The sequence below is a fragment of the Thalassophryne amazonica genome, chromosome 4 (assembly GCF_902500255.1).
Source record: "Thalassophryne amazonica chromosome 4, fThaAma1.1, whole genome shotgun sequence".
Taxonomy (NCBI): Eukaryota; Metazoa; Chordata; class Actinopteri; order Batrachoidiformes; family Batrachoididae; genus Thalassophryne; species Thalassophryne amazonica.
The window spans coordinates 39661157-39687050 of record NC_047106.1 but is presented as its reverse complement, the minus strand read 5'-3'; the positions used below and the strand labels follow the sequence as shown (position 1 = coordinate 39687050).

General features: G+C 44.0%; 1 protein-coding gene across 2 annotated transcripts in view; it reads right to left on the bottom strand.

The window, feature by feature from the left end:
• pdgfd (platelet derived growth factor d) overlaps nt 1-25894 on the bottom strand; it is a 288085-nt gene that overhangs the window by 104389 nt on the left and 157802 nt on the right. For both annotated transcript variants that reach the window (XM_034167741.1, XM_034167742.1), the window contains exon 3: nt 15024-15201. In XM_034167741.1, the coding sequence (XP_034023632.1) occupies nt 15024-15201 (178 nt within the window). The remainder of the gene's footprint in view (nt 1-15023; nt 15202-25894) is intronic.

Below are 25894 nucleotides of genomic sequence, written 5' to 3'. Positions count from 1 at the left end.
GCTAATGTACCAGAGACAACACCGGAATTTATTGATTATCTATAACTTCTGATACATTTTTGGGTGGTGTATCTGTTTATCTTTTTCAAATATAACTTTTCAGTTATCTTATTATCTGTTATTGAAGTTAATTTTTTGGTTATCTGTGCCCACCACTGCTTCTGGGAAAGGTGCAAGTTGCAATAAACTGTGATGCCAAGCGCTAAGGATACATGCTATTCAGTCACAGCAGATGAAACTTTTTTTACTAGCAATCATCACTGTTAGACTTTTTTAGGTTCAGTGATTCCACAGCATGTAGATGTTATGGCGTCCGTGACCCTATGGCCTTGGTGGAGGTTTGCACTCTCCGAGTGCTTCTAGTTATTACAAGTTGAACAGAATAATAGCACACATCAGAATTAGAACACCCATACATATACATTTGATTGTTTATGCACGCTAAACTTTAAGACAGTCCATCATCCGGACTGAGGCAATGTGAATGTGTGTGTGTGTGTGGGTGTGTGTGTGTGTGTGTGGGGGGGCAGCAGTCTTCACAGCCGCGAGCTCAGGGGGAGCGGCAGGGCGGAGGCAAGGGGAGTGGTAGAGGTGAAGGGGGGTAGATGGGGCGTGCGTCATGAGTGCAGATGAGTTCATATCAGTCAGTTGAGTTTGTATCAGTTTCTGTCAGTGTGTGCATAATGTCTGGAGTTGCCTTGACAACATCAGACAGACTGTTGGGGAGGGCAGAAGATAAGAGGGCAGCTGACTGGTTCACCAAGGCCGTAGAAATGTTTCTGGAGGAAAACAGTGGGGCATTTTGACCTTCGGAGTCTGATAAGCCTGCCATGTTTAGAGTTGAGCAGAGAAAGCATATTTGCAGCTCCTCTAACCAACCAAATCCAATTTATGAGTATCTTCCTTGCAAAGGAAGGCGTACATTTGCTCAGAGATGTTATCCAACTTACGTCTGACTTCAAGGGTTAACACAGTCTGAGAATGTATCACTTTGCCCAACTCATTAATCACGATGGACAGATGAGGGGTCGTGGTTCTGGTAGCAGCTGTCTTCCCAATTCTCTGGTAGGTCAGGGCAGCACATAAACCAATAAGTGCCAGCCCTCCCACGATAAAACCAAATATAAATAAATCTTTGACGTCCTCCACAGAGAGTGGTACCAAGCATGCAACATGCCATTTCTTCCAGGCATCGAAAACATAGTCCACAGGGTAGGTTCCATCTGGGCATGGAGGGTCCCCCAGCCCTGATTTCCTTGTTGAAAAAATGGTGTAAATAGTGTTCAGAGACCAGCTGATCAATTCCATGGTTAATCCAATATAGTTTGACAAATTCACAGTCCGGTGAAGTAGGGACTTTGAAGGTTGGAGCAGAGATAGAGGAAGAGAGAGGAGCGAGGAGGAGATGCAACTGCCCTCGCCGGAGTCCCAAGCCGATATGTCCATGTTATTTGAGATTTAGAATGAAAGCACTGTTATACAACCTGAAAATAATGTTCACCTCTTTAATTTATACATTTCATTCTGTCTGTCAATGACAGACGAGCACAGCTGCAACTAACCCACCATCAATCCTGTATTCACTAACCATCCAGCAGATGGCAGACACTTCTGTTGGATATTATGTGACAGAGGTCAGCAGGAGTCGCTGATATGGGAGTCAATAGGCCTCACTCCCCCAACAGCCACTTACTCCAATTAAGGGTTGTGGGGGGCTGAAGACTATCCCAGCAGTCACAGGGCATGAGGTGGGGTATACCTTGGACAGGACATCAGTCTGTCGCAGGGCCACATATAGACAAACAAACACATGCACAGCCACACACACCTATGGATATTTCAAAGTTTCCAGTCCACCTAACCTGCATGTCTTTGGATGTGGGAGGAAGACGGAGCACCTGGAGAGAACCCACGCAAACACGTGGAGAACATGCAAACTCAACACAGAAAGGCCACAGCTGGGAATCGATCCCATAACCTTACTGCTGTGAGGCAACAGTGCTAACCACTAATCCACCATAATGCCCTATTTCAGCTAACATTTTTAAAAATAAAGTTTAATTGTAGCGTCATCATGTGTTTGTTCCTGTAGTGTATACACAAATTCAGTAAGATCAATGTGGAGGAGAAGAAAGTCAAGTCAAAGTAAATGCATTAATTAGATTAATATGTATATGTCACGGACATGAATGAGCGAAGCTCTTCAGCATCTCACCATATAATTTAGCACCAAAAAATTCAGATCTATCAAAATATGCGTACGCATGGATCCAAGCACGTTCCTTTTGTACATCCCACTGAACGTGGAACTGAGCACACATGTAGAAGTACCAAACTCCTCCCCGTCCACACCCCTATTTAAATATGCAAATGTTTTAAATAGGCCCCGGGACCTGGGGATTCCCCTCTCTGTCCGGAATGATCATGGTAAGAAAAGGAATTTAACTGAGTGTGAGCTACAGATGAAATAGAGTAAATGAAGTAAGTGAAGTAAATGTAGTGGAGATATACAGGGATATTTTATTTGGTATCCTGTCAACTGGAATAAAACATGAAGCAGAAGTGGCACACACACTGAAGAAAAGAAATAAGGTGTGGCTGACATTGTGTGACATCACTATAGGTACACGTTTATTGACAAATACTGAACACAGGGAGACAATCAGGGGCATGTTAGCTTCACAATCAAGAAACAATCAAACAAACAAAAAACAATAATAACAAAAAACATATTTGAATGTATAAATGCCCAGGTGTGCCCACACTGGTTTCATTTGCAACAATTTCGTTAATAAACTATTTACTCATCGCACACGTACCAGATGGGGACACAAAATGTGGGGTGACACAGGGGGGTCTGGGGGGGTTATGGTTAGGGTTAGGGGAAGAAAGATATTTAGGAGAAGGAGTAAGAGTTAGAAATAGTAAAATAAAAACCATGTCACCGAATTGTCACTTATTTTATGACGGAGCATGTAAAAAAACGTGAGACTGTGCTGCACCAACCACACTGTGAGTCAGGATGAATGAGTCATGTGTTGAACCAGGCCACCTAGTCACGACGTTAGTTAGATATGTGATGCATTTGCGCATCGCATATGATTTGAACATTGATGGAATGAAAATGTTGTACATGATGGCACCTTTATAGCAATATGTGTGCATTCAATATCTCCAATTACATTAGGGAAACCAGCTCTCACTGCAAATTGTGCTTTAATGTTGGAATGTGTTGGCATGGCTTGGCTCAAGTTTGACTGGCACACTCCTGACCAATCCTGAGCTCCCACTAGAATGCCCCTGTTGCCAGGAAGCCCAATGTGGTCAGCACCTGTGTGGACACAGACAACCCCTGGCTCCTCGCCATACTGTGCAGTGGGCTGACCGCAGTTCTACGCGCAACTCCAGTAACAGTGGCCATGGTACATGAAATCAGCTTATGAGCCATTTAACGTCAATTTCAAGTAAATCCTTGCATTTCCTGAATACACACTCACGTCAGACTGCACCATTTGTAAGGTCCTCTAACAACGCGAATGCAGTGATTATTAATGCCATGTCATGCATCACCTTGTGCATGCTTTAATGTCCACCCATATAATTGCAAACATGTGGGTGCGTTAACTGCTCATACGTGTGTTGCTGATGTGCACATCAATCTGATGACTTCTTGTTTTCACACTATTAACAGTGTTCCCAGCATCACTGGTATATGTCGCCATTGGACCAATAGCTGTAGAAATTTGTGTACACCAGCTAGGATTTTAGTGTGACGCACAGCACATTTCCACAGTCATTTCAATTTTGATACATCTGAATGTTAGCGTGGAGACGGACATATGCCACGTTTTTGTGCATATGCACGCTTTGTACATGAGGCCCCTGGTCTCTACCTTGCACGTCTGTTCTTCATTAATCCAATGGCAAAATATTGAACACAACTGCACGAAACATCACATTTGAGTTGGTATGTGGTGATATCTGGGAGGTGTTGCCTTAGTGTCTTAGTGTCTGTGGGGGATATGGCTCTGCTCCTAACAGCAGACAGGTGGACAGACATGCATAGGGACTGAGCAGGGACCCTTGGGCAAATGTCCCTTGTCTCTGGGTATAGCTCTGAGTGGACCCCTGGAGCTCCTGGCCAGTGGATCACTGTTTGGCCATGGTCTCTTGACAGGGTTGTTTTCTGTGCTTTTGTTATTACCTCATTGGTCACTGGGGATCACCCCGGGAAGTTATTTGGGGGTGGACATGTCAGGTGCCCCTCCAGGCAATATGGGATGGCTGTAATGCATTTGTGCCAAGCAATGGTGATTGTGGGTTGCCTTCCCATTCAATGCTGGGACCTCAGCATGTGGGCATGAGCAGTCTCATGGGGGATACTGGCCATCCCAAGTGGGGACGTCCTCCTATTGGTGCCCTCTGTGGAGGTTTTGAATCCAAAAAAAAAATAGTCACAGAAGCTATAGAGACACCCAGATGACTCTGAATGTATAGGCTTTTGTGGTTCTGATGGTTGAAACTGTGCTTTGTGCAACATCTGACTCTTGCATCATTGCATCTTAATAGTGGAGTGGCAGAGAAGGATTTTCTTAAAAAGAAAATGTGAAATTTCAGTTAAAGGTGGCCAGAAGGCGCATGGGAAACAAAAGGCTAGATCTGATCTGTTTATTCTGTGAATATATTCACAAGTAATGAGACTTGAGTGGGGAAAAAACCTCTTTGGTGGATGTAAAAGAGAAGAACACAAAAAGCTAATGTTATCCTCTTCTTATGGCTCCCGGTGTTCTCAGTAAATTATGAGGCTGATTTATGCACTTCTTTGAGTCTTTATACAAAGTAGCTTTTAAAATGTGTATCTTATGCACTCATTGCTTTGGTGTGAGCCTGTACTCCAGATGACAAATTATAACCACTGAAAACAAGATTTGAAAAGGTTCAAACACATATGTAGGAGAAATAACTAACATGAATCATGACTAAGCGCTGGTTTTGTGTGCACATGTTGTTGGAGGAGCAGTTTCTGTGTTAGACAGGCAAAATATTTTATTTCCAGTGCATCCAGAAAGTATTCACAGCGCTTCACTTTTTAAATGGTAAAGGGACTGCATTTTTTAGCATTTTTCCATCTTCATCAGACGCTCAAAACGCTTTACACATCAAAACCTCACATTCACCCCGATGTCAGGGTGCTGCCATGCAAGGTGCCCACTACACACCGGGAGCAACTAGGGGATTAAGGACCCTGCCCATGGGCCCTTAGTGATTTTCCTGTCAGGCTGGGATTTGAACCGAGGATCCTCTGGTCTTCCCCCACCACTTTTTACACATGAATGACATGCATTTTTCCCTCAAAATTCTGCTCACAACACCCCATAATTACAACATGAAAAGTTTATTTATTTGCAAATTTATTAAAAACAAATGCATGCACTATATACAGATTCACCCTTTTGTGCAAATCTGACACCAAATCCAGTGACAGCTACTGACAGTTTACATATGATGTCATCAATCCCAAGATTCCATGCGCCGCTGCCATTTTGTGGCTCAGCCTTTAATTACGTGACAACTGTGACTATATCTTGTGCTGGATGTCAACACACATTAAATCTTTCTTCTTTCTGTTTGAGTCAAAACTGTGTGATAGCCAAGCTCAGATTCTCGCTGATTTTAGTCTCCTTTTCCTCACTGTGGTTGTCTGCTTGCTGGCAATCAGCTGAGAGGATCTGTGTTTCCACAGCACTATGTGCAAAGCGATCACACATGAATGAGTTCACGCATTTCCCCATGTTTGATATATTTTCTGTCAGGTGGACAACAACTTACATGGCCGGCTAATAACAATGTTCACACTGTGCCGTGTGCGCTCAGACATGACTGGCCGGTCCCCATGTGATCTTGTCTGTATGTAATTATCAACATGAGAGCATGAGAGGCCGGCCACACATGTGCATTGCGTTGAGTGTTGTTCATGTTGTTCATGGCATATATGACATATGTTCTCCAGCTGAGTTGTGAGTACACAGCAGTAAGCTGTTCCAGCTGGACATTACAGCCGTCCAGATGCGCGCTGTGCTGGACAGCGATTGCACTCCAGCGACCTCAGCCGCACCTGACAATGTTGGTTCATGGTGGGAGCACCACACACTCACATGCAACATGTGTTGCGGGGGGCGGAGGCACACTTGCATGACATATATGTTGGGGCATACTTGTGAGGTACTTAGACATTGTGGGGCCATTTGCACAGCCAGCTCGAATGTGGTCGCCTGCCCTCTACTGTCGTGCCGGCTGCATGAATAGGCCGGCCTTACATATTACACATTAGCCATATAATAAACAAATTATTAACCTCGCTTGCTCGGTCTGTATGGGGATATCAGACCTCTGTGTTTTTCACACGGACCTCACGAACGCTCTGCCCATACTGTCAACACCTTGATCTGATATTTCCCCGTACAGACCGAGCAAGTGAGGTTAATAATCCGTTAATATTTCAAAGTCATCTGACCAAAAAAACCCCAACTCACTCTTTGTGCCTTTGTCAAGCTTGCGAACTCCCATGACCTTCAATGTAGCTTCTAATCACTCAGCTTCATGTGCTTGCTGACTCAGAAATGTCAAAACCGATTCTATCAGATTCTGTAGTCATATTAGTAATCGTAAGTAAGGTCTTGATCACTCTGAATGATGTTTGGACAATCCTGGATAAATAACATTAGTATACAGTCATCTATGCAGCTGTTGCTGAAACGTTGCATGCTGCTGTCAGTAACAGAGGCCAGATGTGAGGCGGGGTGCTGTTTTTTCAAAATACAAATAATATGGAGAAATCAAAGTAGGGCTTTATAAAAATTTTAATTAAAAATGATCCAGAATGCACATCAGGTGCAATATGTATTTACCTCTTCCTTAACCAATAGACACCTCTACACTAAACCTCAGTGATATCTATGCATGTCTTTTTGAGATATCCTGTAAACAGGCAAACTGACAGCAGGCTCTGGACCAGCTCTAAAACACTCAAAGTGCATCACCTCCACCAACCAACTTGCAGACAAGAATTCTGATTCTTCCCCCATTTGATGTTTTGGTGATGCTGATACCTTTGCAGGAGAATGAAGGTAAAAATGTTTCAGGTTCTGGTCCTTCCTGGCTTACTGTACAGTTGTGAGACCTGGATGGCAACTGATGACTTCAGATGACGTCTGGATGTATTTAGTACTGAGTCTCCCCAGAGGATTCTGGGTATCGCGGGAATGGCTTTGTGTTAAAGAAACGGTTATTTATAGAGAGTCAAAGGAGATGCACTCCCTGTATTGTCAGGGAACTATTATGTTATGACCATCTGAGGATGATTCAGCATGGAGATGCCGCAGTGCTGCGGAGCCCTAGCAATAGGAAAATGCCAAGGGGATACCCACATATCACTTGGCTACTACAGAAAAACAGCTACCTTTGGGATGTGGGGATGGACTGGTTGTTTGCCTGGGAGATTGCCAACTAGGACCCAGGGTGGTTGTCTTGTAAGGCAGATGCAATGGCCAAATGGGGCTTCATGAATCCTGAAGTGCAGTGTCTCAGTCCAGTCTTTTTTTTTCCAGCCTCCCATCACGAAATGATTCAAATTTTCGTGACTGGGTTTTTTAAACTCACTATTACTAACCCTACTCCTACCCCCAACCCGAACTTAACCATAACCTAACCCTACTCCTTCCCCTAACGCTAACCACAACCAACCCGACGACCCCCCCCCCCCCCCGCTGCACTTTTAATTCCGTGCAACCATCACAGAATGAATTAGAATGAATTCATGCTGCCATGCCAAAAATTTTGCACTTTTCGTGACAATATGACGAACCAAGAGATTAATGTATATTTTGTGTTGCTGAATCATGACAATCCGTGTGACTGGGTTGGGTATCCATGAATGATCCCAGACCTGACCTGATCTGTTTGGACTTTATGAATGTTAAAACAAAAACATTTGTACAATTACAATGAAGTTGGGACGTTGTGTAAAATGTAAATAAAAACAGAATACAATGATTTGCAAATCCTCTTCAACCTACATTCAGTTGAATGAACCACAAAGACAAGATATTTAATGTTCAAACTGATAAACTTTATTGTTTTTGTGCAAATATTTCGTCATTTTGAAATGGATGCCTGCAACATGTTTCAAAAAAGCTGGGACAGTGGTATGTTTACCACTGTGTTACATCACCTTTCCTTCTAACAACACTCAATAAGCATTTGGGAACTGAAGACACTAATTGTTGAAGTTTTGTAGGTGGAATTCTTTCCCATTCTTGCTTGATGTATGACTTCAGTTGTTCAACAGTCCGGGGTGTCCATTGTCGTATTTTGTGCTTCATAATGCGTCACACCTTTTCAATAGGTGACAGGTCTGGACTGCAGGCAGGCCAGTCTAGTACCCGCACTCTTTTACTATAAAGCCATGCTGTTGTAACACGTGCAGAATGTGGCTTGGCATTGTCTTGCTGAAATAAGCAGGGACGCCCCTGAAAAAGACGTTGCTTGGATGGCAGCATGTGTTGCTCCAAAACCTGGATGTACCTTTCAACATTGATGGTGCCATCACAGATGTGTAAGTTGCCCATGCCATGGGCACTAACACACCCCCATACCATCACAGATGCTGGCTTCTGAACTTTGCAATGGTAACAATCTGGATGGTCTTTTTCCTCTTTTGTCCGGAGAACATGACGCCCATGATTTCCAAAAAAAATTTGAAATATGGACTCATCAGACCACAGCACACTTTTCCACTTTGTCCATTTCAAATGAGCTCAGGCCCAGAGAAGGCGGCGGTGTTTCTGGATGTTGTTGATGTACGGCTTTCGCTTTGCATGGTAGAGTTTTAACTTGGACTTGTAGATGTAGCGACAAACTGTGTTAATTGACAATGGTTTCCTGAAGCGAATAGCTGAGCCTTTTGGGGATGCTCCTTTTATTCCCAATCATGACACTCACAGTTAGTGTCCTCAGTTCCCAAATGCTTATTGAGTGTTGTTAGAAAGAAAGGTGATGTAACACAGTGGTAAACATACCACTGTCCCAACTTTTTTGAAACGCGTTGCAGGTATCCATTTCAAAATGAGCAAATATTTGCAAAAAAAAACAAAACAATAAAGTTTATCAGTTTAAACATGAAATATCTTGTCTTTGTGGTGTATTCAATTGAATATTGTTGTGTGTTGGGGGGCGGGGTTGGATATTGTGTTGGTGTTTGTGTGTTTGTTTTCCTTTCCAGGTGGTTTGGGACTGTTCTCTGGGTAAATTGTGCTGCAGAAGAGTCTCTCACCTCTGATACAAGGATTTGCTGCACCTGTGGCATTCACGTGCAGAGTAAGGACTTTCAGCTGGTGTTAATAGAGAAATGAGGAGCTGCATTTAAGCCAGCGGTGATGAGTGCTGGCTGCCAGAGAATTCAACTTTTCACAGCTCAAAACAACGTTGTGTCGACCGTTTGGAGACGCTGAGGGTCGCTCCAGAGCCTGACCGTACGTCTGTTAAGGAGGACGAGGGTGAGAGGCAAATGCTGTCAGCACACATCTTTGAATGTTTATCTATGAAAATAATATGGCAATTGTGCGTAGCTAAATTTAAATACTAAAAGTCAGTGTCTTGTTTGCTCCTCGTGGCGGTGGCGTGCGGAGTGATAATCCTCCACCGGCTGAGAGCAGCTGTTCTTTTAAATAACGCTGAGATCAAACTGAACGTGTTGCTGATAAGTAAGCCTCTAATAGTTTTCTGATATTTATATTGAAGGATATCACCTTTGTTTCCTCCTCACAGAGTATAGTCCGGGAAAGGCCACCTGGGGGGGGGGTGTCACCGGAGATCCTGAGTCCTGAACGTTCGGGCTCCAGTCAGTCCAGGCACAGAGAGAGCGCGCCGCCTGTTTAGCCATCACCAGATGTATTTTATTTTGATGTTTATGTACAGCATGACAGGGGGATCAATAAACTTGTTTCTTTGGAACTGCTTCTAGTTATTTTAGGCTGGGTTCAGTCGGGCCTTGGATCGCCCTTTTAACTTGCGCCCCCCACATAATAGAATTCTCCGGCCATACCAGTATGGACCCAGCGACAGAAGCAGTTCCGTTTCAAGAAAAGGTCCAGAAACACCTGGAAATGATCTGGGAGCAGGTACAGCACCTTTCAATCCAAATTAAGCAAACTGATGCTCGTGTAACGGAGCTCATAGCGCAGGCTGCTCCGCTTCCCACGGCTGCAGCGTCGGTTCCATCGCGTTCTGTGCAGACAAGATTGTCGTCCAACGATTCGGCTCTCGAATCGGTTATTTGCCATCCGGAGCCCTATTCAGGAAACGTAGAGGCTTGTGCTCCATTTCTTATGCAGTGTTCTTTAGTGTTTGCTCAGCGACCGGCGTCTTTCTCGTCTGAGAGTAGCCGAGTCGCATATGTTACAAATTTGTTGCGTGGTGATGCCCTGGTGTGGGTAACCGCGCTGTGGAGCAATAAATCACCACTGCTGGAGTCTTTTGACGATTTTTCTCGTGAGTTTCGTTTGGTTTTTGATCATCCGGTTGAAACGAAAACCAAGGTCCAACGATTGCTGAATCTCCGACAGGGGCGACGAAGTGCAGCTGATTATTCCGTGGACTTTCGAATCTTTTCAGCACAGTCTGGTTGGAACGCGATTGCTTTAAAAGGGGTGTTCTTAGATGGGTTAAATGAATCTTTGAAGGACGAGCTGGTGGTCCGTGACGAACCCAAGGAGTTAGATGATCTAATATCCTTGATTATTCGTCTGGATGATCGGATTAGGGAGCGTGGACGTGAGAGGGGGCGTGGGTCTGAGCGGGGTTTTGTGTCTCGGGGCTTTTCCCGACGTGGGTCCGGGCCGCCTCTTCTTCGTTCCACTGAATCTCCTCCGACGGGACCTCTAGCTCCTCCTGCGGACGAACCAATGCAACTAGGCAGAGTTAGAGCAGCCACAGTGCCCCGGTCAGGTGAGCGACGGGAGACATGATTGGTCACTGTCCAGGTGTTTTTTGGAGAATAGTGTGGGAATTTTTTTGGTGGTTGTTGTTTGTGAAAGGTTTAAATTGTGGCACTTGAAGTGGTCTGGTGGAATGAATGGCTGGCTGATCGGAGTATGTTTTTGGACTCAGGTAAGCATGAATTTTATTGTTTGTAGTTGTTTGTTTTTTTGTTTTGTTTTTTTGTTTTTTTTTTGTTAGTGGTTTGGGTTATGTTGTTTTGTTTTTTCTTTTTAGTTTTTTTTTTTGTTCAATCCTCTAACCCCATCCTCGCTCATTTTTGGCTGTTTGTTTTGCGGGGGGTGGGAGTTGTTGGGTTTTTATATAGATTTCGTTAATTCCCGGTTCCATTCCGGCTTCAGTGAGCCGCTGACCGTTTGCCAGGGGCATCACTGTGGTGTAGGGCTGTGGGAATGTACTTCAGTCGGAGCGGTGGGGCCGATCAGAGCCGTACGCCTTTTCCGCTGTCCACCCCTCCCGGTTGGCTGGAGTACAGTCGGGGGGTCGACACCGGCTGTGTTGCCAGTTTTCCCCTGCCCTTGGGGGGTGGAGCTGGGTTGTGTTTTTTCCCGTTGTCTTCCCGGCTCTGGGGTCCTGAGCCGGTTGTCGCGGCATTTTTGCTGTTGGACTCTGGAGGTGTTCCGGGGTCTTTCGGGGTGCTGGGGAGGTCTACGGGGTTTTTTGTTGTTTTTGTTTGCCCCTGGGGTGGTTTTTGTTTTGTTGCCGCCTGGCCTTCCGGCCGCGTCTTCCTGCCCTGTCTTCTGTTGTGGCCTTTGGTTGGTGTGGTCGCCGGGAGGCTTCCCGTTGACGGGGGGGTACTGTTGTGTGTTGGGGGGCGGGGTTGGATATTGTGTTGGTGGCAGAGAGAGCGCGCCGCCTGTTTAGCCACCACCAGATGTATTTTATTTTGATGTTTATGTACAGCACGACAGGGGGATCAATAAACTTGTTTCTTTGGAACTGCTTCTAGTTATTTTAGGCTGGGTTCAGTCGGGCCTTGGATCGCCCTTTTAACTTGCGCCCCCACATAGTAGGATATAGGTTGAAAATGAATTGCAAATCATTGTATTCTGTTTTTATTTACATTTTACACAATGTCCCAAGTTCACTGGAATTGGGATTTTATGAGACCATGTGACAAGATCTACAGAAATGTAATGGGTTCTTTCATGGCCCAAACCCCTCCCTTCACCGGATCTCATGAGTACGGGTCTAAATGTTCCTCAATATTGCAAACCACCAAATAACCCAGCAACAAAAACTGAACCTGTTTGGTGGATGCAGTCAGTGGAACTCCGGCACTAGTTTATTGCTAAGGCTCATTCTCTTTGCATGCTTCCATTTGACGCCTCTGATGTTATTTTACTTTCACTCGTGAGCTTTCTTTTCATCTCATCTGCCCAAGTCCACTCTATATCTCTGCATTTCCCCTCTCCACACCATTTTCAGTTCAGGCTGTTTTAGTCATTAGCTGACACGCTGATACCATCACAGACACTTGTTCTCTCCTTCTTGCTGCTTCTGCTCTCTCACTCCCTCTCACTCCTCCTCCCTTTTATCTGTTCGACAGGTCTGGAGAGAAGAAATTAGAGCTGCTAAATTAAGCCACACACAGCTCCAGTCCTGCAGAGGCACTGTGAGAAATGGGTAAAAATGCATCAAATAAGGAGATACAGCTTCAAGTGCTGGATTCTGTTTAAATGCACAGAAATGTGATTATCTGAGCAACAAAGAAACAAACGTGTGTGTATCTTTAGGCAAGAGTGATAAAACAGTTTGTTGGATTCATAGGTAATGAAACGCAGCTGTGCTATTTCATATAAAACCGGTCCCTCCAGGAGGTTGTGTTCGCAGCAATCAGTGCAAATTCAACCAATGCCCATGAATTATGTGCAACGTTTGCAATTTTGTCCAAATTACCATAACGTTTCTGCAAATTTGACCACCTTGACATTGCAAAACATTCAGCCATATGTGACCAAACCATAAAGAAAAATAAAAAAGTAGAGCTCTGACTCATCCGTTGACCATGTGCGAGCAGGAAGACATCAATGCACTGGTCAGCTTGCACTCAGACAGGCATAGAGCGACCATGATGTCCTCTAAATCAAAACAGTGAATCAGAGACATAGAGTACTATTTGGTGTTTCACAGCATTTACTTCGGAAAACACAAATAAGCACATTAAAAGTAGCACAGGGTTCTTCTTACTGTCTTTCTGTGACCGTGTACATGTGTGTTTAGAGCTGCCCACTATGGGGCTTCCCTTTGTTTGGGCACAACAGTGTGCTCCCAGTGTTTATGCATTATGAAAAGGAAGTATTTTTATTATGTCAGAACTTTATTTCAGATTTACCATGTTAATTTGTATAAAATAGAAAGCATTTAACAGTAATGGATGGATGAATGTCTCGAGCAGGTAGCTGAGTGGATAAAGAGCTGGGCCTGGTGTCACCGACCGAATGCCCCCCCACCTCTAAAAACTGGTCCCCCTGCTTTTACTGCGCATGCGCGATTTTGGAGCATCAGCAGCAATTCGCCTTATTTCTGCTTCAAACTGCACTCCAGTCATCATCTACCTCAGCGACAGATATCTGAAACTTTTGTAAACAATCATTTACACATAAATTCAGCATTATTTCATAATAACACAGCAGCATCACGTCTGCTGTGCATATGCCATTTTGTAGTGTCAGCAGCGATTCACCGATTATCACCTCGTTTCTGCTTAAAACTGCCTTGTTTCTGCTTAAAACTGATTTTAGAATAATTTAAGAGGTTTTACTTTGTCATCTGATGGTTAATAATCACATTATTCCCTTTGATCACTTTGGGTGTAGAGAGTCAGACTCAGTGAGTCAGACTCAGACGTGCTGCTGTGGCACTGTGATCACTTCCCCATCTTTTATTATGAAATAATGGTAAATGGACTGCATTTATATAGCGCTTTTCCATCTGCATCAGATGCTCAAAGCGCTTTACAATAATGCCTCACATTCACCCCGATGTCAGGGTGCTGCCATACAAGGTGCTCACTCCACACGGAGCGCAACTAGGGGATTAAGGACCTTGCCCAAGGGCCCTTAGTGATTTTCTGGTCAAGCTGGAATTTGAACCAAGGATCCTCTGCTCTCAAACTCAACGCTTAACCACTAGACCATCACATCCTCTAACGCTGAATTTATGTGGAAATAATTGTTGTAAGAAACTGCTGAAAAACTGCTGTGAAATCAAATATTTTAGGCAACTACAATCTTCCCCACCAAAAAAGCCTGTGAACTGTAGATGGTTTTGAGTACAAATTGATGGCAGCTTGAGCAAATATGTTTTACAGAGGCTGTCTTATGAAACTGACTGTATGAAAGGGAGGGAAATATTGTTTTTCTCTCAGCCTACCTCACCTATACTCCATCTGTGCTCATATCAGTCCCTTCTGATAATAACCAATGTCACCAGTTCACCCCATTTGCACCTTCTCCTCCCTTTTCCACTTAAAAGAGGAACATCTTTAAACTTCTCCTTTGTGCTCTCTCATTGCAAGTCCTCTCTGATTACAGGCTGACAGAACATCTTCAAATCAGAGTCCCTCTCTTTTTTCCTGGCAAAATGACATAACTTATCTCCTCCACTTGACAGCCTTTAAGAGGACCTCCTGTCTCATCCTCCCTCGCTCCTGCCCAGCATCTTTCCTCCCGCCGTTCTCCATTTCTCTTTTGGTGAGTGGACGGGTGGGAAAAGAACTGTGGTTAATATGTTTTAGCGTTTTGCCATCAGCAGTGCCGCAGCCTCCATTTACCCCCTTCCATCCTCCCCCCGTCTATATACAAATACCCCTCCGCCTCCCTCGGGTGTATCGCATTTCTCAAGTGGAGGTAAAGAGTGAAATAGAATATAAGAAAGGGTTATTTAGCAGGAACACTGTGGTGGGCTCAATCGGATAAACTGCTATTCGCTGTGTGTGTGTGTGTGTGTGTGCATACTGCACTCACCAGGACTGAGTAGTACACTTTGAAACCTGGCTTCGCAACAAAGTAGTCATCTGACTTGAAGGTGATTCTGAGTGTGTTTGTTTTGGAGTTGAGACTAGGCGGCACCTTCTGCCCACACCATCGACCCCAAATTATAGTGCTGGTCTCTGATTGGTCTTCCACTTCAACAAAATCATACCTGGAGTTGGAGAGAGGGATGGGTGAGGGAGGTGAATGCATGGAAGGGAAGGAAAAAGAAGGAGAGGAGGAAAAAAAATAATTGGACAGAAACCTACAAAATAAACATAAATAAATTCTGGCGGGATAATGATGGTCTCCTGTTGTTGCTTTTTGATGATTGTCAATGATTTTGATGCAAAAATAAATTAATACATACAAAAAAATTCAGATACCCAGTCATAAAGCAGATAGTTCAGTGAACATGGAGCTGACTTGCCAATATATAGATCTGGGTTTGAATCCCGCTCATGCTACCTGTCTGTGTTCTTGGATAAGAAACTCAATCTGCATTGTCTCTGTCCACTCAGCTGTAAATGGGAACCAGCCTTGGCTGGGGAAGCAACCTGCATCAGACTGGCATCCTATCCAGGGAAAGCCACAAACTCTTATCTGGTTGATGTTACTGAATATGGAGATAAGCACCAGCGGGCCTCAGGGGCTATATAGGACTGATAGAATACCCAATTGTGGCCTGAACGCTGGTGTAATTGATGGTGAAGTAGCACTGCAGAACACTTTGTGCAATCAGCAAAGTTGAGAACATGTTTAAAAAAGTTTGTGAGGTTGGACCAGATTTAACTGGCACAGATCGAAAGTAATCTTATGTACAAGTAGGTGAACGTGGATGAGCAAGTACAGTATGCAGTAATGGGGACCTACAGTTTTCTGAGCAGAATCCTGCTTATGATCCTCTTCCATGAAAAGCATGTCACACACTTCAGCAGAATACAGTTTTGAGACATCAACAGAGACATTTAAGCTTTTTGAAAAAATGTGGGAAACTCAGCAGTGGAGTTGTATGCATGAACCAGTGCATGTACAGAAAAAAATCTTGTAAAGATAATCATGCATACCCAAGTGTATTCAAAAGTAATCAGTTACACTCGTATAAGCACATATAAAATAGTAGGTAATATGAGGTTTGCCTACAACTTGTACTATTTTAAAAACATCTGGTTAAATTTTCTCAGTTTTGAAATCGGGATGGAAATTAGGGACAATAATTGGCAATGGGAGACTGTTCTAACTTGAGAGTGAATTAGAAGGTAACTCAAAGTGTACACCTGTGCCAAAGCACCCATGCTTCGTGTCATTGCTTGTCATTAAGACCCAAACCTTTAAACAAGACTCATGAAAACCAACCCCCTTAAGTTTCTGAGTGTTAATGCTAAGATTTCTGCTGACAGCATTACTGCACCAGGTCATGTATTTGGAATGGAATGAATGAATAAGTTTATTCAGCACGCACATGACAAAATACCAACATAATATAACTTTTACTAACATAACAAATCAAAAACAAAAGAAAATACAATAACTCGAACGATTTCCCAAATTGGGTGCGGCCGAAAGGGCATGGGCTGAAGCAAAAACTTATAAAATGCCCACCTGGGCGTACACCAGTTACTACACACAGTTAAATACACTCAAAACGAGATAACAATCAGAAAATAACGTAACTGAACAGAACAGAACAAACCAAATATATGATGTGCAAGTAAACAAAAAAGAAAGAGAACCACAAAAACAATTAGTCCTAACATAACATACTATAGTGAGAAATTGCATTGTTTTTCTAGAACCTTTTAACACCTACCATACCCAGACAAGCAACCAATTGGTTTGTTAGTTCGTAATATTTTTTTTTTTTTTTGCTTATAACTCTTATAGCCCTCTTTTGTAACACAAAAATTGAATTTGTTTTTGTTTTATATGTTTTTTGTTATTTGTTTTAATCTTTAAAATTTTGTAGTGCTTCCTGTCTTACTTTGTAGTTGTAAGTTCTGAATACTAACAAAACACAACAACTGGTTGTCTTTGGTACCTGGTCTCTTTGGTGGGTCCTTGGTACTGTTGGAATGACTTTGTGTGGCGCAAGTACAACTACTTGCACTGTGAGGGTAACATCCACTATGACATTATGGACACATGACTCATTTTCTGGCCATGTCTAGCCTCCAGATGGCTCCCTGTGGTGGACCCGAGTAATTGTCAAAAAATGAAAGGAGACATCAATGTATCACTGAGCTGCAGCAGATAGATGGCCACTTATATGAGACGGAGATTAACCATTTGTCTGTCTGAGTGGCTGCCAACCATAGTTTGGTGGATGTGGTGACATGGAGCACCAGCAAATGCTCCTAGATCTGACTGATGTGTAACTCAAACTGAGGCTGCACATGAACCATTCTGACTATAAGATCTGTATTTTAAACCTTCATGGGCTTTTGGTGTTATTGAACAATTTCTCTCTATACGACTAACCTAAAAGAAAAGTAGTATTAGTCTTGAACCTATGGTAAAAGTTGTTTCCTTTCTACCAACAGACAGAATATCTTTCAAAATTTCAGAGAAATTAGTTAATGTTGAGTTAAGACAATCTCAACAGTGATGATAAAATCACTAACACCTTGAAGGAAACAAAAGATTTCATTGTAAAATCTAATTTTGGTTGCTTGTGCTGTGGTTTTCCTCTCTCTCTTTCTCTGTCATTAATTTTTTTTGATGCCAGGGAGATCATTCCACAGAACAGGGGGCATGATAAGAGAAGCTCTGTGACCCACAGACTTTTGTGAGCAGGCCACAAAGTAGTCCTGCACACTGAGAACGCAAAAGCCCAAAGGCCGGTACGTAGGGATAAGCAGGTCGCTAAGTAGCCTTCTCATCCATGAATAATTTATAGGTTAGTAACAGACCTTAAAATCTGATCCCACAGGGACAGGAAGCCAGTGAAGAGATACCCAAAATGGGTGATTCCTGTCAAAAGTCGGCAGCAGCATTTTGAACCAATTGGAGACCCCAATGCTGGACTGCGGTAAACCATAAAATAGATTATTGCAATCGTCCAATCTAGAACATCTCTCTCCCCCCCCTGCCAGTTGTACTGCTGATTGCTGATTGTAGAGACCTGTGGCAGCTATCACACCTGCATCTCCCTTACCAGGCTAGGCTACTTACACCCAGGATTTCCTCCCAAGCTTCACCAAATTATTCCCATTCTTTGTGGTGTCTCCTGATCCTTTGGGCTTGTATACCACCCCAATTCCATGAAGTTGGGAATGTGTTGTGTGAAATGTAAATAAAAACATATTACAATGATTTGCAAATCCTCTTCAACCTATATTCAATTGAATACACCACAAAGATATTTAATATTTGCTCATTTGGAAATGGATGCCTGCAACACGTTTCAAAAAAGCTGGGACAGGGGTATGTTTGCCACTGTGTTACATCACCTTTCCTTCTAACAACACTCAATAAGTGTTTGGGAACAGAGTGTTGTGTGTTGGGGGGTTTGGCTGGACATTTTGGTGTTGTTTTCTTTTCTTTGCTCTCCAGGTGGTATGCAAACTGGTTTTTGTCTGTGGAGAAGGTGCTGGCAGAAGAGTCCTTCACCCTCATCAGCATGATTTGCAGCACCTGTGGATGATGCTCACGTGCAAACTTAAAGACTCACTGCCGTGGCGTACGGAATGATGATCCTCCACCTGTTGTGAGAAGCTGCTCATTTATATAAAGCTTAAATTCAGACCTGAATGTGTTGCTGATAGTGTGTGCCTTTGAAGGATATTAGTTGTAGCTGTTGACTTACCTCACCTTCCATCCTTCACAGAGTCAGTTTGTCGTATCCACCTGGGGGGTGTTCGGCGGTGAGTCTGGGTCCAGAAGTGCCGAGCTTTGATCCATTTGGGCGCTGGAGAGCGCGCCGTCCTTCACCTCGCCAGATAACCGCACATTTATGTTGTACACGAATTATTGCACAGGAGAAAAATAAAACTGTTTTGTCTTTGGAACCGCTTTCTGGTTATTTAGCGCTGGGTTCAGTCAGACGCTGGTCCGCTCCTCAACCCGCGTCTGCACATAACAGTAGTTCCCGGCCATTCCAAAATGGACCCAGCGGCAGAAGCGATTCCTTTTGCTGAAAGAGTTCAAGAACATTTGGAGAAGATATGAGAGCAATTACAGCATCTTGCAAACCAAATTAAACAAACAGATGCCCACGTTACGGAGCTTGCAGCGCAAGCCGTTCCGCTTCCTGCTGCTCCAACTGCGGCACCATCGATACCGGTGCAGATAACTCCGTCACCCAGAGATTCGGCTTCCGAACCAATTATTTGTCATCCGGAGCCATATGCGGGAAACGTTGAAGCTTGTGCTCCGTTTTTGATGCAATGTTCTCTGGTCAATGTCGGACTCTGTTGTTTTCTCTGGGCCCCTCCCCAATCAGACCGGGAGTGATATGTTTAGCCGCATGTTCTCCTTGAATTGCTGGCTGTCTGAGTGGTGTCCAAAAAATGAGGTGGGCTTCATTGATAATTGGCAAAGCTTCTGGGGAAAACCTGGTCTTGTTAGGAGAGACGGCATCCATCCCACTTTAGAGGGAGCAGCTCTCATTTCTAGAAATCTGGCCAATTTTTTGGGATCCTCCAAACTGTAACTGTCTAGCGTTGGGACCAGGAGGCAGAGCTGTGGTCTTATACACCTCTCTGCAGCTTCTCTCCCCCTGCCATCCCCTTATTACCCCATCCCCGTAGAGACGGTGCCTGCTCCCAGACCACCAATAACTAGCAAAAATCTATTTAAGCATAAAAATTCAAAAAGAAAAAATAATATAGCACCTTCAATTGCACCACAGACTAAAACAGTTAAATGTGGTCCATTAAACATTAGGTCTCTTTCTTCTAAGTCCCTGTTGGTAAATGATATAATAATTGATCAACGTATTGATTTATTCTGCCTAACAGAAACTTGGTTACAGCAGGATGAATATGTTCGTTTAAATGAGTCAACACCCCCGAGTCACACTAACTGTCAGAATGCTCGTAGCACGGGCCGGGGCGGAGGATTAGCAGCAATCTTCCATTCCAGCTTATTAATTAATCAAAAACCTAGACAGAGCTTTAATTCATTTGAAAGCTTGTCTCTTAGTCTTGTCCATCCAAATTGGAAGTCCCAAAAACCAGTTTTATTTGTTATTATCTATCGTCCACCTGGTCGTTACTGTGAGTTTCTCTGTGAATTTTCAGACCTTTTGTCTGACTTAGTGCTTAGCTCAGATAAGATAATTATAGTGGGCGATTTTAACATCCACACAGATGCTGAGAATGACAGCCTCAACACTGCATTTAATCTATTATTAGACTCTATCGGCTTTGCTCAAAAAGTAAATGAGTCCACCCACCACTTTAATCATATTTTAGATCTTGTTCTGACTTATGGTATGGAAATAGAAGACTTAACAGTATTCCCTGAAAACTCCCTTTTGTCTGATCATTTTTTAATAACATTTACATTTACCCTGATGGACTACCCTGCAGTGGGGAATAAGTTTCATTACACTAGAAGTCTTTCAGAAAGCGCTGTAACTAGGTTTAAGGATATGATTCCTTCTTTATGTTCTCTAATGTCATATACCAACACAGAGCAGAGTAGCTACCTAAACTCTGTAAGGGAGTTAGAGTATCTTGTCAATAGTTTTACATCCTCATTGAAGACAACTTTGGATGCTGTAGCTCCTCTGAAAAAGAGAGCTTTAAATCAGAAGTGTCTGACTCCGTGGTATAACTCACAAACTCGTAGCTTAAAGCAGATAACCCGTAAGTTGGAGAGGAAATGGCGTCTCACTAATTTAGAAGATCTTCACTTAGCCTGGAAAAAGAGTTTGTTGCTCTATAAGAAAGCCCTTCGTGAAGCTAGGACATCTTTCTACTCATCACTAATTGAAGAAAATAAGAACAACCCCAGGTTTCTTTCAGCACTGTAGCCAGGCTGACAAAGAGTCAGAGCTCTATTGAGCTGAGTATTCCATTAACTTTAACTAGTAATGACTTCATGACTTTCTTTGCTAACAAAATTTTGACTATTAGAGAAAAAATTACTCATAACCATCCCAAAGATGTATCGTTATCTTTGGCTGCTTTCAGTGATGCAGGTATTTGGTTAGACTCTTTCTCTCCGATTGTTCTGTCTGAGTTATTTTCATTAGTTACTTCATCCAAACCATCAACATGCTTATTAGACCCCATTCCTGCCAGGCTGCTCAAGGAAGTCCTACCATTATTTAATGCTTCAATCTTAAATATGATCAATCTATCTTTGTTAGTTGGTTATGTACCACAGGCCTTTAAGGTGGCAGTAATTAAACCATTACTTAAAAAGCCATCACTTGACCCAGCTATCTTAGCTAATTATAGGCCAATCTCCAACCTTCCTTTTCTCTCAAAGATTCTTGAGAGGGTAGTTGTAAAACAGTTAACTGATCACCTGCAGAGGAATGGTCTATTTGAAGAGTTTCAGTCAGGTTTTAGAATTCATCATAGTACAGAAACAGCATTAGTGAAGGTTACAAATGATCTTCTTATGGCTTTGGACAGTGGACTTATCTCTGTGCTTGTTCTGTTGGACCTCAGTGCTGCTTTTGATACTGTTGACCATAAAATTTTATTACAGAGATTAGAGCATGTCATAGGTATTAAAGGCACTGCGCTGCGGTGGTTTGAATCATATTTGTCTAATAGATTACAGTTTGTTCATGTAAATGGGGAATCTTCTTCACAGACTAAAGTTAATTATGGAGTTCCACAAGGTTCTGTGCTAGGACCAATTTTATTCACTTTATACATGCTTCCCTTGGGCAGTATTATTAGACGGTATTGCTTAAATTTTCATTGTTACGCAGATGATACCCAGCTTTATCTATCCATGAAGCCAGAGGATACACACCAATTAGCTAAACTGCAGGATTGTCTTACAGACATAAAGACATGGATGACCTCTAATTTCCTGCTTTTAAACTCAGATAAAACTGAAGTTATTGTACTTGGCCCCACAAATCTTAGAAGCATGGTGTCTAACCAGATCGTTACTCTGGATGGCATTTCCCTGATCTCTAGTAATACTGTGAGAAATCTTGGAGTTATTTTTGATCAGGATATGTCATTCAAAGCGCATATTAAACAAATATGTAGGACTGCCTTTTTGCATTTACGCAATATCTCTAAAATCAGAAAGGTCTTGTCTCAGAGTGATGCTGAAAAATTAATTCATGCATTTATTTCCTCTAGGCTGGACTATTGTAATTCATTATTATCAGGTTGTCCTAAAAGTTCCCTAAAAAGCCTTCAGTTGGTTCAGAATGCTGCAGCTAGAGTACTGATGGGGACTAGCAGGAGAGAGCATATCTCACCCGTGTTGGCCTCCCTTCATTGGCTTCCTGTTAATGCTAGAATAGAATTTAAAATTCTTCTTCTTACTTATAAGGTTTTGAATAATCAGGTCCCATCTTATCTTAGGGACCTCGTAGTACCATATTACCCCATTAGAGCGCTTCGCTCTCAGACTGCGGGCTTACTTGTAGTTCCTAGGGTTTGTAAGAGTAGAATGGGAGGCAGAGCCTTCAGCTTTCAGGCTCCTCTCCTGTGGAACCAGCTCCCAATTCAGATCAGGGAGACAGATACCCTCTCTACTTTTAAGATTAGGCTTAAAACTTTCCTTTTCGCTAAGGCTTATAGTTAGGGCTGGATCGGGTGACCCTGGACCATCCCTTGGTTATGTTGCTTTAGACGTAGACTGTGGGGGGGTTCCCATGATGCACTGTTTCTTTCTCTTTTTGCTCCGTATGCATCACTCTGCATTTAATCATTAGTGATCGATCTCTTTTTCCTGGTTCTTTCCCTCAGCCCCAACCAGTCTCAGCAGAAGACTGCCCCTCCCTGAGCCTGGTTCTGCTGGAGGTTTCTTCCTGTTAAAAGGGAGTTTTTCCTTCCCACTGTGGCCAAGTGCTTGCTCATATGGGGTCGTTTTGACCGTTGGGGTTTTTCATAATTATTGTATGGCCTTGCCTTGCAATGTGGAGCGCCTTGGGGCAACTGTTTGTTGTGATTTGGCGCTATATAAGAAAAAAGTTGATTGATTGATTGAGTTGGTTTTTGCCCAACGGTTGCTGAATCTCAGGCAGGGGAGGCAGAGTGCGGCGGATTATTCCGTGGATTTCCGAATTTTTTCTGCTCAGTCCGGTTGGAATGCCGCAGCTTTGAGAGGAGTGTTTGTGGATGGTTTGAACGATTCATTAAAAGACAAGCTAGCAGTCCGTGACGAACCAAAAGATTTAGATGAGCTAATATCTTTGGCTATTCGTCTAGATGATCGGATAAAGGAGCATGGACGCGAGAGAGGGCGGACATCAGAGCGGGTCTTTTCGTCTCGGGGCTTTCTCCGACACAGATCAGGGCTGCCTCTTCTAAGCCCCACTGAGACTCCTCCAACGGGAACTCTGGCTCCTCTTGCGGATGAGCCCATGCAGCTCGGATGAGCTGAAGCCGCCATATTGCCCCGGTCACATAAGCGTCAAGAAAGATAACAATGACGTATCTCCAGGTGTTCTTAGACAGGCATAATAATGGACACCAAAAAAAAAAAAAAAAAAAAAAAGGGGCAGATCTTTGGTTGTTTAGTTATTTGGGCTGTTTTTGTTTTCTTGTAAGGGTTATAACTTGTTTGGGGATTTAGAGGCGGTTCTGGTGGAGTGAACGACTGGCGGTTCGGAACTCGGCTGGACTCAGGTAATCATTATTTGAATTTAGGTAATTTTTGTTTGAGGATTGGGTCGTTTTGTTTTGTTGTTTTTATTTCCCTGTTTCCCTAACCCCAACCTCACATTCTCTAAGACCGTTTGTCTTTTGTGTTGTGGGGTGGTGCAGGTTGGTTACGCTGAGTGTTTCTCAGAAAACCTCTGCACCTGGGGGGGGGGTTGTCAGGGGCGTTTTTTTGGGTTTGGTTGATGCCCGGTTCCACTCCAGCCCCGGTGGGCCTTTGACCGTTCGTCATTGGTGTTACCGGGGTGTGGTGCAGCGGGAACGTACCTCAGTCGGAGTGGTGGGCCGATCTGTGCCGTTCGCCATTTCGGTAGTTCCACCCCTCCCGATGGGCTGGTGGTATGGTCGGTTTGGGGCACCGGACGTCTTTCCGGTTTTCCGCTGCGCTTAAGGGATGGGACTGGGTTAGTTTTTCCTGTTTCCTTCCCCAGCTTGGTAGTTTTGTGCCGTTCGCCAAAATTGAGCCGACGATAGGCTCTGGGAGTGATCTGGGGTCTTTCGGGGTGCTGGGGGAGGTAACAGGGTTTGTCGGTTGTTTTATTTGCCCCCGGGGTGGTTTAATGAAGTCCGCTGGGGGTTGGCTTTTTGTGTTTCTTATGTTTCCTTCCAGGTTCCACCTCCAGGGTTGATGGGACGGTCCTCTGGGGGGGAATTGGCTTGTGGGGCCGACTAGCCAAGTGTGGCCGGGTCTGGGGTTCCTGGGTTGTGGGGAGGGTGCCTCCTGGGGTTGATGGTACGGTCCTCTGGGGGGCGCTGTTGCTCCATGTGTACCTGGGGACCTCTGTGGGATTCCGGCTTTGGCTGTTTTCTCCTGGAACTGGCGGTAAAGGTCTTCTGGGGGGTGTTGGGCTCTGCAAGTCGTTCTGGGGGGGTTGTTTGTTATTTTTCTTTGTGATTTTATGTTTGTATTGTGTTATTGGGGCTGTGTTGGGTTGTTGGATTTGGGTGTTTTTCTTTTCTTCCCGGGGTTGGATGGGACGGTCCCCTGGGGAGGGTTTGGGTGGGTTTGTGTTTTTTCTTGTATGTTGGGTGCCCTGTCCTGCTGTCTGCAGTGGACCTTGGGAGCGTTACGCCATCTGCGTCCTGACGTGGACCCCGGAGGGAGGTGCTGTTCTCGGGCCTGGTCTGTTCGGTCGCCGGGAGGCTTCCCGTTGATGGGGGGGGGGGGGTACTGTTGTGTGTTGGGAGGTTTGGCTGGACATTTTGGTGTTGTTTTCTTTTCTTTTGCTCTCCAGGTGGTATGCAAACTGGTTTTTGTCTGTGGAGAAGGTTGCTGGCAGAAGAGGTCCTTCATCCTCATCAGCATGATTTGCAGCACCTGTGGATGATGCTCACGTGCAAACTTAAAGACTTCAGCTGAAGCAGATAATGAGGATGGCGTTCTGCATTTAAGCCATGAGTGATTCGAGCAGAATTGCCGGGAACTCGACCTTGTGACGTCGTTTGTGAGACGCTGAGGACCGCGCCTGGGTTTGACACATCGTGCCTGTGAAGGAGGACGGGTGAGGGACACATGCTGTCAGCACACATCAGAGGTGATGATTGTCTGAATAAGTGTTAACAGTAATTTGGTATTTTGTTACGCAGTATATTTGAACATTGATGAGAATTGTGCAGCTCGCTTCTCACTGCCGTGGCGTACGGAATGATGATCCTCCACCTGTTGTGAGAAGCTGCTCATTTACATAAAGCTTAAATTCAGACCTGAATGTGTTGCTGATAGTGTGTGCCTTTGAAGGATATTAGTTGTAGCTGTTGACTTACCTCACCTTTTCCATCCTTCACAGAGTCATTTTGTCGTATCCACCTGGGGGGGTGTTCAGCGGTGAGTCTGGGTCCAGAAGCGCCGAGCTTTGAGCCATTTGGGCGCTGGAGAGCGCGCCGTCCTTCACCTCGCCAGATAACCGCACATTTATGTTGTACACCAATTATTGCACAGGAGAAAAATAAAACTGTTTTGTTTTTGGAACCGCTTTCTGGTTATTTAGCGCTGGGTTCAGTCAGACGCTGGTCCGCTCCTCAACCCGCGTCTGCACATAACACAGAGGACACTAATTG